The sequence below is a fragment of the Tuber melanosporum genome (genome assembly GCF_000151645.1).
Source record: "Tuber melanosporum whole genome shotgun sequence assembly, scaffold_107, strain Mel28".
Classification (NCBI taxonomy): domain Eukaryota; kingdom Fungi; phylum Ascomycota; class Pezizomycetes; order Pezizales; family Tuberaceae; genus Tuber; species Tuber melanosporum.
In genome coordinates this window covers 374,579-387,418 of record NW_003298763.1, presented here as the reverse complement: position 1 = coordinate 387,418, position 12,840 = coordinate 374,579, and the positions used below count along the sequence as shown (strand labels likewise).

Here is a 12,840-nt window from a genome sequence, read left to right as displayed (position 1 = left end):
CTCCAGGTCCCCCCGCCCGCCTCGCAAGCTGGTCGCCCTAAGAACGAGGCCAACGATTTTCCGCCCCTCGACGGGCCAAGTTCCCGATCCTCCGGCGAGTCGCTGAACTCTAGATATGAGCAGGAACACCCGGTCACTAGTGTAAAATCAGCCGATTCGAAGCTGGGCGACGAACGTGACGAGGAGACCGCGGCCGAGAGGAAAAGACGTGAGGCTGCACTTGGAATTACGGGGAATGACGAACCAGATAGCGACGATGATGGTGATCCCGGCTGGCGCATGACGGACGCAACCAATAGCAGTGCCCAGGGGCCAACCAGAAGCCCGGGCATTCGTTTTGCTGACCAACCACGCTCGCCAAGCACCGGGCCTCCCGTCGGTCTCGCGCCTCGAGGAAAGACGCTAAGCTGGGGGAAAGACGTAGTAATGGGGAAGGGGAAGGGGAAGGAATGAAGATGTCATGCATGAGTGATGAATCACGAATGAGAAGGAAAACAAACAAACAAAACAAAGCATCATCTGTTAAATGAGGGGTTATGCGGTGTTAATTGGGGATATCATTATGGTGTGCTTTTCCAGTTTGCTACTTGACTTGTCTCCTCACTGTCATTTCCCTAACCTTACTTTTTTGTCCCCCCCCTCTTTTTCCTGTTCAGAGCTTTTTACTATAATTATGAATCTTTTCCTCCCATTCAAACCGTTTTTTTCGTTTTCCATCATAAAAGTTTTTTTTTTTTTCTTTTTGGAAACTCTCGGCGTTGATTTTTAACACATTTTTCCATAAAATTTCTTACAATTTGTGTATGCTTCGAGCTTGTAGCCTTTTAGTTACGTCTAGGTATTCATTTCATTGCATAGGATTAAAGATCATTGCAGGGAGAAGGAAATGCATGTGTAAGAATGGGGGGTTTTGCATGATGGATGATATCACGTGCCCAGGATATGATTTATTGGTGCGACTTTGGGGGGATTATGATAGCTGTGGTGTGTATTTGAAGAAAATTTGTCTCATTGAGCGTTAAGTAATAAGAGTAAATAATATTATGTCGGTGTTTGCTTCTGGTATTCTCGTTCTCAGAATTGCATCATGAGTCGACTTGATTGTAACAGGCAATTTGTGAAAAGTCACACCACTCGAGGTTGTCCTGTGTGTGTAGTGGTGCAAATACGATAGTGGCTGGAGAAAAGAGATATCACGGGCTATCACTCGCCTCACTATACCCTAGCCATGCAGCAGGAAGCTACAAGAGCCCCTTAGTGCAAGAACAACTAAAACCCAACAATAATTCTTCTATGTATGATATCATAATAAACGCGACTATGCGACTATGCGGTTCCCGAGACAAGCCAAAATCCAGCCATTCACAACCCGACGTGGCCAAACTTGCCTGCAATGACGGCGTATACACAACTGGCTAGACTAGTTCTGGAAATGCACCCAGGAATGAATACTAAACAGATGCGCGGGGAACGGGGGAAAGAGGGATTGTAGATGGAGAAAAACCCCACCATTTTCCTGATTGAAGCGGCCTCACTTGGTGACGGGGTATCCGGGAGCGTATCAAACAAAGGCCCTCACCAGCGCTACTGGGTGGGGGGGCTTAAAAGGGACGTTTGTCATCCGGGGTGGGGTGCATAGTCAACATTACGGTCTCTGATATCTCCCAACAGGTATCATTTCCCCGATGAGTCGCTTGGTAACGTAAAATGCTTGGATGTCGGACGTTACACATAAGCCGGACAGGAATACAACATCGGTAACCAACAAGAAAAACCGTATTACTCCAGGAAAAATAACAAGGAAAGAAAGCCATTCAAACTGAGAAAAGAATAATACCACCTCTATAACTGACGTGATTAGGAAGTTAAATGAAGAATATTGTGGGAATGGATAGGACTTCAAAGGAGGAGGAAGATGTACCTTGCATCTTGAGACAACTAAAGAACTTGTAGGAAAAAAAAAAATTACTTTCTGGTGCATAATTGCGTTGGTAAAGCATGATCGAGGAGACGCCTATTGGGATTGGTTGGAGTAGAGAGCTTTGGAGAAAGAATGGGATACTGGGTATGGACAATTTGTAGTATGATGAACTCGCTTGTATTATCAGATGCAGATTCTTCCTCCAGCTTATATTCAGTGTCCTGATCGGCCACCATTTCCTCCTCCTCTTCCATAGCAAAATGAACTTGCTTCCTCAGTGCCGTTCCCTTTCCTTTCGCTCCCAAATTGCCCTTTGCTGTAGGCTTTTGTGTTCTTGATTGCTTGCGTTGTAGAGCAAGTGCCTCCTGCTCTTCTTTCTCTTGTTTTTTAACCAAACAACATCAGCCCTAGTGATAATCCTAGCCTTTGACAGTACTCGGTAGTCAGTCCTCCCAGCCTTTCTTTCTGCAAATGCCTCCCATAAGTTTTCTGCCTCCAAACTCTTAATCTCAGCCTGGGAGTAGGATGCTTCAGCCAAATTGGCAAGCTGGAAGATAAAAGCAATTGTTCTGGTTTTTGTAAAAGGGGTATTAGAGGAAACAAACTTGATAGTAGCAGTAGTTTGATAGTATAGGTCTCATCAGTTCTTGGATATATGAAGGAATGGATTTGGAACTGCATGGGGTGAATTTGTTAGGAGTACTGGAATTCGATACCTAGGAACCAACCTAAGTAGGGTAACCACACTCAGATATGAAATCTCTGGTCTCCAACATCCTCTTTGGCCTCCTTATGGGCCTGCATGTTATTATATACATCGATCTTAGTTGAATAGTTCATTGGAAATATCTCGAGACATCTTTCTGAAGGTCACATGTTCAACTCCTGTTGTTGTCAAAGTTATTTCTGGCATTGAGTTATTTTCTACCAATATCTCTTGAAACTGCAAAGCTCTCTGTATGACAACTGAGGAGCTCCGACAGAAGGGTTAGGATTCTATCCTATAGAAGTATTTCTCCTCTTGTAACAATCCTCCTTTGGATGGTTAATTCTTGGCGACAGGGAATGATACTTCTCTTCTCCTGTTTCCTAGTCTTATGATAGCTCTAGGCCTATGCCTACATTACTGATAGTACAAGGCTTCTGGTTTCTATCGGGAAATCCTATCGTAAGCTTTCTCTAACTCTCCTTCGTGAAGAGTTCTCTTTGGCGTAACAATGATAAAGGTCATGATAATGATAAAGAGCATAAAGGTGTTTTATATTTGTTATAGTAATAAGTAGGAAAAGTACTTAGAATTCAATCTAATTTTATTTAAACTCATACTGCTAATACTGGTATACGATAAGCCCCCACCGGCACAGGGATACTGCTAACCGGTATACCGATAATCCTAAGCTAACTAAGTCTAAGGCCCTGCACCTCCGCACCTACCATCCCCGAGTCATGCCCGTACGAGAACTAATTGCAAGACCATCAAATAACCCAGCACCCACCTTGGTCCAAGTCTGTAGCCCCTCGGGTATAGAGCCAACCAGCACTAAATGTAGCCAAAGCTGAGTCAAAGACCAACCCAACCAGGTTCCTCATCTAACAATCATAAAATTACTACCACCCAGTCTGAAAACCATCCCGCGAAACCTCCACCATAATAGAAAACCAACAAACACAAACTAAACCTACAGGTGACACAATGGCAGAAAGGAGGCAACCACCATGTTAACCTCTTACACCGGCTTGCCAGGCCGTCGATCCTATGAACCTACTTTGCCAGTTGGCTCTGAAGAGCGTACTGGTGAGGAGGACCTGTACCCGTTGCCTGTCTCCCAAACAAAACAACTTAAACGTAGAAAATACATAGAGGTAGTAACAGACCAAGAAGATCAGTAGGGCCTATCTCCCACCCGTGGTGCCATACCTCCTCCTGCCAAACCTGTAGCCAAACCAAAGAAACTAAACAAACCCCACAAAACCCAGTACATAAGACGCAAACAAGTTCAACCAGGTAGTCACAACCCACTATCTGCACAGGTGGCCATCAATCAGCCAGTCTGTCAGGGAGCTTTCCAGCACTCAGCAGTCTCACCTAACAGCCCAAGTTGGACTGGAAACACTTAATTAGACCTCACCCAACCTAATACAGACCCAACCGGTACTTGTGGGTGCCTCTCTCCCCCCAATCAGCCCCCTCCAAGCCCCACACATCAGATGCCACAGAGTCTATCCAGCCCTGCCAGCTCCACAGACAGATCAACCATCTGACAGCCACAGGACAGCCCATACCTAGCCCCATCAGGTGGCCACTAGTCTTAGCCAGACTAACGGAGCTCCAACCCTGTTAGGAATACCAGAATCCAATACCTAGGAACCACCCTAAGTAGGGTAACCCCACTTGGAATCGGAATCTCTGGTCTCCAACACCCTCCTCCGACTCCCTTACAGGGCCCGCGCATCATCATATATATCAATCTCAGTTGCATCCTGTGACTACATTACCACAGAATTGAAGGTGTTAGAATAACACCATATATGTCACCGCCATCCCTCTGACCGGATCCTGTTCACAGGATATATGGGAGGGGACCTTCGGCTAGGCCTGGGAAGTGGAACAGAGTAATTCTGTCAACTACTCAGAGAGCTACTAGGCTTCAAAGACATGACACCTTTGGCATGGGCCGTAAGTAACGGGACAATTTCGCACAATGAGATGGTATCAAATAGTAAAGAATCTCTACTAGAGACCGATACAATCACATATACCAGAAGAGTCTAGAACTCTAAAAGACACTGCCAAAGAAGCCAACGAACTTCACGGAGTGTTGCAACTGGGTTTTGGAACACGTTGTAGTCATGAGGTGATTCTTAAATACTACAATGGTTACTGAAACCTACTACCCAGAGAGCAACCAAGGGTTGCCAACTGAGTGATTAATTACCAGTCTAGTGGAGTGGCTTCCTGCGAGTGAATAGGAAGTCATCCAAAGAAAATCTATCGGTTGGGTATGGAGTTACAAAGGGTTGGAATCAAATAATCTATGATGGTTGTAATGACGAACCACCTTTGCAGATATAGCCATGGATAAGACTGATTATTTTATCAATGGTGAAAACAATTGGAGCCAACTCAGTTTGACTTAAGAACTAGGCTATAATTCTAACGACTCGGCTAATCGGGATATTACTATTGGGGACAGTACGTTTCCTAAAAAGAAATATTGTAATTACCGAAGAGGGTGTGATGGTTTTCAGGGTCTACAGGTGTTTACACCTTGGAAGAAAACTCGATGTTGCGAATCACGATTGAAGAAGTACATAGTTGTATGATAAATAGATATAGTCCACAAACACTCAAATGCGGAATATAAATATCGAAGTACCTCCCAAGCTTTAGACATCATCAAGCAACAGAGAAGAGACCTTAACAATATAATATTGTTTTTACAATTCTACCCTACTTTACCTACTTACTTCACTCCTAGTAGTCATAAACGAAATGAGCCAAGTCCGAGCCTTCCTAGACAATCTCCGTCTACAAAAAACGAATCTCGATTGGCCTAGACAATCTTGAAGTTTATCAAATTGTCTCCGTCTAACAAACCCCCAGTACTCTGCAGCCAAGGGAGGCCTACCAGCCACAGCCGGGAGCTACAAAGAAGGCAGCACCAACACCTGAAGCGATTAGTACCAGTAACACCATCCAACCCAGTCAAACCAAAGTTCAACTAAGTCGGGAAAGAGTAGGCAGAGCCAGCCAAAGCCAGTCCCACAGGTCTGGCAACAGGTACAGACCAAACGCTGGGCAAGAGGCGCTCCCAACTGATGCGATATGGGGGGGGAGGGTGAGCGAACAGAAGCTGACAAATAGGAGGTAGACTCCACTTGCAATGGGTAAAGCCACCAACCACAATCCACAACTGAACCACCCAAACGCACAGACAATAAAACTATCTGGCAGCCAATCGTCCCACACCACCCCAGGCAGTAATAGAAACCACACTTGGGGGTAAGATTTTTCAGGGTCAAAGTCATCTCCACCGAGGCAAGGAGGAGACACCTGACTGAACCACCGTAAATGCTGCAAGGACAAAACTCCAAAGGAACGGTGATAAACAACATCGTAGAATTCTGATCGTAGAAATGTAATGTAACATGGAGGGGCTAGGTAGGTACTGTCCTGCCACCTGAGAAGTGATGTGGCCGGTATGACGAGTTGTGGATACAGGATGGTCATCAAGCAAACCCACGGGCATTTTGTATTGTGAGAACTAAGGACTCTATTGAAACCCAACAAGAAACATGAGCTGGCCCAAAGAACAACAAGGGTGGTCCCCCCAAACACAAAGTTCAATCCCCCCAATCGAATGCGAAACCTGCGAGTAGACGATAGACAGGAAGCCAAAAATATTTTACTGAAAGGAGCTCATAAACCACCGTGACGAGTAGCTCAAAGTGCTAGTATTGTGAGATAACCAGGAGGTAACGAAACGAGAAGCAAACAAGTAATCCACCATACAACATCAATAGACCTCAACACCAAGAATCCCAGAAACTACTGAGAGAACTCAGATATTTCCCCCAGAATCTGAGGCATTAAGGCCCATCGTAGGTGTGAAAGAAATGCTCGGGACAAAGCGACAGCTAGGATAAGGAAAGGTACTTAAAACGAAGCATGAAGAACCTATCCTCCTTGGCCGTATCAGCCTCCTTATATAGCATTCTTTTCACCCCAAGTCATGTGACCCAAAATGGTCACATGTACAAAACCCAATTATAACAAACAAATCATGTGACCAAAATGGTTATATGATCAAAACCCATGACCTCGTAGCAAGGTCATGTGTGAAAACTTATAAATCAATCATAACACAATAAACAAGTTATATGACCCCAAGTAGTCACATGCATGAAAACCATAACCTCATAATGAGATCATATGCTAAATATAAATCATATGCGCAAGGCATACCTGCAAGGCATACTTGAAAGTCACACTAGCCAAGCTCATGTCCCATGACTCATACTCGAGTCATGTGCGAAACATAACAAATCATACTACTCGAATGAGTCATATGTGCAAAACAATAACATACCTATAACTCATAACCATGCATTACATGAAAACCTTTTCCCTTGCCAAACCACATTCATGATACCTCTATATCAGGAAAGTTACTGGATAGAAATCTGTGCATTGAATCAAGAGATATTGAGATTTGAAGTCAGCGATCTAAGAAGGTTGTACAAATGGCTTTGCAGAGTTGCCAACTGAGGGATTATCTTTTAATCCAGTAAAGTAGCTTCCTGTGAGTTAGTAGAAAGTGAATCTGGAGGATATCTGTTGATTGGATCAGGAGTTATGGAAGCTCAAGGTTGGCAATCTAAGAAGGTTATGCCTATGATAACTCCTGCAGATACGACCCATAGATGAAACTGATCATTTCATCATTAAGGAAGATAGTTAGGACCAACTCAGTTTGACTTGAGAACTAGGCCATAAGTTTAATAATTCTCAAGATAGGATAATTACTACAGAAAACAGTACAATTTCTAATTGGTAAAATGGTAATTACTGAAGAGGGTATGATGGTTTTCAGGGTCTTCTAGTGTTCACACCTCAGGAGAATACCTGATGTTGTGAGAGATAGTTAGAGAGGTACATAATTTGTATGAGAAATAGTTGTAGTCTGCGAATACTTGGACAAGGAATATAAATATTGAAGTGTCTTCTAAGCTTTTAGATATTATCAAGCAATGGAGAAGAGACCTTACTAATATAATATTGTTTTTACGATTCAATTCTACCTTATCACACTCTTAGTAGTCATAAACGAAACAAGTAACCCTTTGAGACTTCTTAGACAAATCTCCATCTATGCAACAAATCTCGATTAGCCTAGACAACTCTGAGTCTATACAGATTGTCTCTGCCTAACAGAATTATTGTCTAAAAAGAACATGGAAGGCGGTCATTTAATAGTAGGAAGCATTAGATGGAGACAACCTGTATAGGCTCAGAGTTGTCTAGGCCAACCAAGATTTGTTTCTGTAGATGGAGATTGCCTATGAAGGCTTGAAATATACTCATTTCATTTATAACTACTAAGAGTGAAGTAAAAAAGTTAAAGTAGAATAGAATTGTAAAAACAATATTATATTGTTAAGGCTTCTTCTCCATTGCTTGATGATGTTTAAAAGTTTGGGAGGCACTTCGATATTCATATTCCGCATCTGAGTATTTGTGGACTACATCTTTCTATTATAAAACTATGTACCTCTCTGGTTATAACTCACAATGTCGGGTATTCTTCGGGGGATGTGAATACCTGGAGACCCTGAATACCACCACACCCTCTTTGGTAATTACCATTTTGCTAACCTATGAACTATACTGTTTCTAATAATAATTATCTGATCTTCAGAATCTTTAGACTTATAGCCCAGTTCTCAAGTTGAACTGAGTTGGTCCTAATTGTCTTTATCATTGATGAAATGATCAGTTTCATCTGCGGGTTGTCTCTGTGGAGGTAGTTGTAATTGCTACTTTTCTAGATCGCCTGACTTTAAACCCGCATAGCTCTGAATTCAACCAATGGATACCTTCCAGATAACTTCCTACTAATTCGCGGAAAGCTATTCTACTGGACTGACAGATAATCCCTCAGTCGGTAATCCTTGGTTGCTCTGGGTAACAGGGTTTCAATTGCCGTTCTAGGATTGTGAATCATTCTTGCAACTACAACGTATTCCTGGACACAGTTGTAACACTTCGTAAAGTCCATTGACTTCTGTAGCAGTGTTCCTCAGAGTTCTAGACTCTTCTAGTTATCGTAGGATGGGTGCGAATATATTAGTCTCTCGTTGAGATCCTTTAACATTTGATACCCTATCTTTGTACAAAAACGTCCCATTACCTATGGCCCATGCCAAAGATGTTACATTTTTGAAGCCTATTAATTCTCTGAGTAGTTGATGGAATCACTCTGTTCCACTTTCCAGACTTAGCCAAAGGACCCTGCTCATATATCCCATGCACAGGATCTGGTCAGATGGATGGCAGTGACTTATAAGCTGTATTATTCTGACACTTTCAATTCTGTGACTATATAGTCACAGGATACAACTATGGTAAATATGTATGATAACGTGCAGGCTCCGTAAGGGGGCTGAAGGGAGGTGTTGGAGACTAGAGATTCCAATTCTGAGTGGGTTTACCCTACTTAGTATGGTTCCTAGGCATTGGATTCTGGTATTCCTAACACGAAGCCAACTGAGTTCTGCATTAGGATTGAAGGAATAAATGCCTGTAGTACAAAAAACAGTTTTAATGTTAAGCTTAGTATAAGCTTGGTTCTGTGGAGTCTGGTAGAATCTCAAAAAAGTGCCCTTGAGAATGCCACAATGTGTGTTGCGAACATAATCATTGGCAGCTTTTCCATAGAAATGCTATGAAGGACCAAACAATCTCATATCAAGAGGCTGCAATAAATGGGTAGAATGGGGTGGAAGAGAAATCAAATGAATAATATTATCAACACCTTATTTGCAAAATTCATAAGAAATATGAGATGTATGTCTATAAATAATCAATAAACGAGGTTGTCCCCTTGAACAATCCTTAGTAAAAAAGTCAAAATAATCAATAAGCCATTGAAGACCTAAAGAGTTATCAGTTCAACCATTGGGACTCAGACAGAACTTGGCTAATAGGTCATTTATATCACCATGCCAGCCTGTATAGTGTGACTTTACCTTATAGACAACGAAGGGTGTAAGAACAAAAAAATAGGATGAAACACGCTCGAGGACTGTGAGTAATTCCTGGTTCTCATCTTGTGTTACCAATGGATTGTCGATAGGATCTACAAACAACCCGTGACCTTGCTGAAAATCCAAAAATGAAACCTTTTTCATCCATATTATAGTTATCTTGAGATTTGATTTTATTCTTTTTTAATATGCGATCGAGTTTATGGAAGAAATCGTAAATAATAGGTAAATTACTAGCATGTGCTTGTTGCCAATCCAACTGTCCTCCATACCGAGCTGCAAGAGCAAGGTACCTATCAAGAAAACGAGTTGTCCATCACTTTCCTAAGATAGCTATCTCACTATTATCCTCCTCCTCTGCCCTCCTTTTGGCCAGAAACTGTGCCATTTCTCGTAAAATATCCATTTGGTGTGGGAAACCAACATCATCCATGTCTTGACACCATTGCTCCAAGGCCTTTTCAGTATCAGGAGGCAACTTTTGCTGGTGCTCATGGGCCCATTAGTGATTCTGTCTTCCCACTTACTCAATCACACAATACACTTCGTGCTACTCCAAACTCAAGTGCTAGGTTCCGGAATGTTGGCGGTAGGTCTCTGCTTTCTTGGGCTGCCAGGGCTTGTCAAATTTGCTCCTTCCTATCATTGTTTGCCTTTAATTTTCGAATAACTTGAACCTTTCCCATTGCTGATCTTCTTGTCGTTTACAGTTCTCAGTTCTACAAACCCGTTCTTCAGATATACCTCTTTATTGACATGGTGTCCTGCTCTTGGCATTGAAAAAATAATGTCCGACTTCTGTGTCTTGTCCGACTTCCGGATGTCTTACATTATCATGCCATAGCGGTGTGGCTGAATGTGGATGGAAGTATGATATGATGGTTCTCCTGGAGTGGTTTTCCCTACTGTGTGATGGGGTAGCAGGTATATCTAGTTGGCTGGCCTGCCGCTTGTCTGGCAATCGGTTTTGGTAGCTCTGCCTGCCTGCCTCGACGCTTGCCTGTGGAATTTTTTGGCCTGTAAGGTATACAATACGCCGGTGACTTCTGCGATCTAGCAATCTGGGAAAGAAAGAAAAAAGTGAGTGGTCCTTCCTTGGCAAATATATCCGTTCCCATGGATATTCCCGTACACGGCGTTACTCGGGGCAAGCTAGCTAGCTCAGAGGGGGGGTTCTTTAGGTAGTTAGTAGTTGTTGCTAATCACTTGTTTGGTGTTTGGACTATTGTAAGGAAGGGAATGACTTTACCAAGTGAGTGCTGAATACATGATGGTTTTTGGTGAAGGAGCTGGTTGGCATGTAAAAGGGAAACTGGGCCACTATAGTCTACTATTACGTGCGTGCCTGCATTTCTGTGTCGTACCGTATCGTGCCTTCTGTGGTATCATTTCCTCTGCCTGCGTGTTCGTAGTGGGACTGGCGGTGCAGCTGTGATATTACTACCTTTTTTTTTCTTTTCCAAAACATAGACTATTTTTATATAATATTATGAAGCCCTGTTCGTGAGATGTATTGTCTCTTATCTCTCTGGAAGGCCGGAATTATAGAACGTATCCGAAAGTTAAACCAGCACTAGTGAAACAGTGAGTACCATCCGTGGCTAACAAACCGGCAGCTTTTTTCTTTACTTTTTCCCCCTTCCGGAAAAAAGACAAAAGGGACATGCCCGGACTATAGCGAACGAGGACGTAGTAGCAGATGCGTATGACAAACACATAGTATTACAATACAGAATCACTAACCTAGAATTTTTCCGGAATGTAGGAATAATTTTCAATCATTAAATTTTTATCTGGTATCATGTATATATGTAATTCCGCTATGGTCAAATGATGACCAAACTTTTTACATGTTGACCCTCTCTCAAAAGGGCAAAGGGTAGGACCTCAGGCATACCAATTTGATGCTCTAATACTTCAAGCATAAAATAAAGAGCTACAGTCTAAGGCATTCTATATTAAACCCAAATTGAAGCAATATTGTCACCATGGTGGTAGATAGCTCTTTCCTATTTCCATTATTATCAACAATTCCTTTTCTTTTATATATCTACCTTCCACCTATTCTTGAATTTTATGCATAAACAAATCTAGATACAGGTTCAAATCTGATACTAAATTTTGTTTTCTGTACCATATTTCTCCATGTTCATTAGCCTTTTTTTATTATTGATTTGTTTCTGATTTTAATATTGTGATAACTTTTCCACTAGGTTTTTACTTGAGACAAAAATTACTCTATTTATTGCATCATAGGAAGCTTACCTCCAAATTCTGTAACATAGCAAAGAGCCATTTGGAGTACTAGTTGGTCAATAAATATTATTATCAAATACATAGTTATAATATTATAATATTATCATACTTTTACTGCTCTAATAGAATCTGTTTCTTTTTAGTAAGTAAGAGGTAGAGAGAGTGGTAGGGTAAATCCTATTTTCTTACATACCTGGCTTGGCATTTATGAGGGAGGCCTATATGAAGGGGTCTATTACTCCCCCTTCTTTTCTTCTTTCTTCATCAACTTCTTTCACTGTTTCCTTTTTCTCTCATATGCAACACAACACAATACCATATACAATATCACACACATTACTCTATCAATACTGTATAATACAATTATCATTTTATGCAACAAATTACTGGTGGGATGGAATTAAAACTAGGTTAGTGGGAGGGTATTTACAAACAGGAGGGATGAAATTATAGGTGGGTTGGTGGGAGGGTATTTACTAACAGGAGAGAAGGAATTATAGGTGAGTTGGTAGGAGGGCATATACTAACAGGCAGGATAGAATTATAGGTGAGCTGGTAGGAAGGCATTTACTAACAGGAGAGAAGGAATTATAGGTGAGTTGGTAGGAGGGCATATACTAACAGGAGGGATGGAAATATAGGTGGGTTGGTGGGAGGGCATTTACTAATAGGTGGGAAGGGAATTATAGGTGAGTTGGTAGGAGGGCATATACTAATAGGAGGGATAGAATTATAGGTAAGCAGGTGGACAGGTATTTACTAATAGGTGGGAAGGAATTATAGGTGGATTGGTAGGAGGGTATATTCAAGTGTAGATAGGAGAAAACCACTTACTTTCATGCATTACCTTCTAATAATCTGCAATGATTGCATGGTGATAAAAATCTCAAAAAAGA

General features: G+C 41.9%; 1 protein-coding gene; it reads left to right on the top strand.

The window, feature by feature from the left end:
- Positions 1 to 865, top strand: GSTUM_00000335001 (uncharacterized protein; the record flags this gene model as incomplete). XM_002835417.2 has 1 exon in its annotated part: positions 1 to 865. A coding segment is annotated over one exon (453 nt), but the record flags the coding sequence as incomplete, so codon positions are not given.
- Between the last annotated feature and the right edge of the window lie 11,975 nt (positions 866 to 12,840).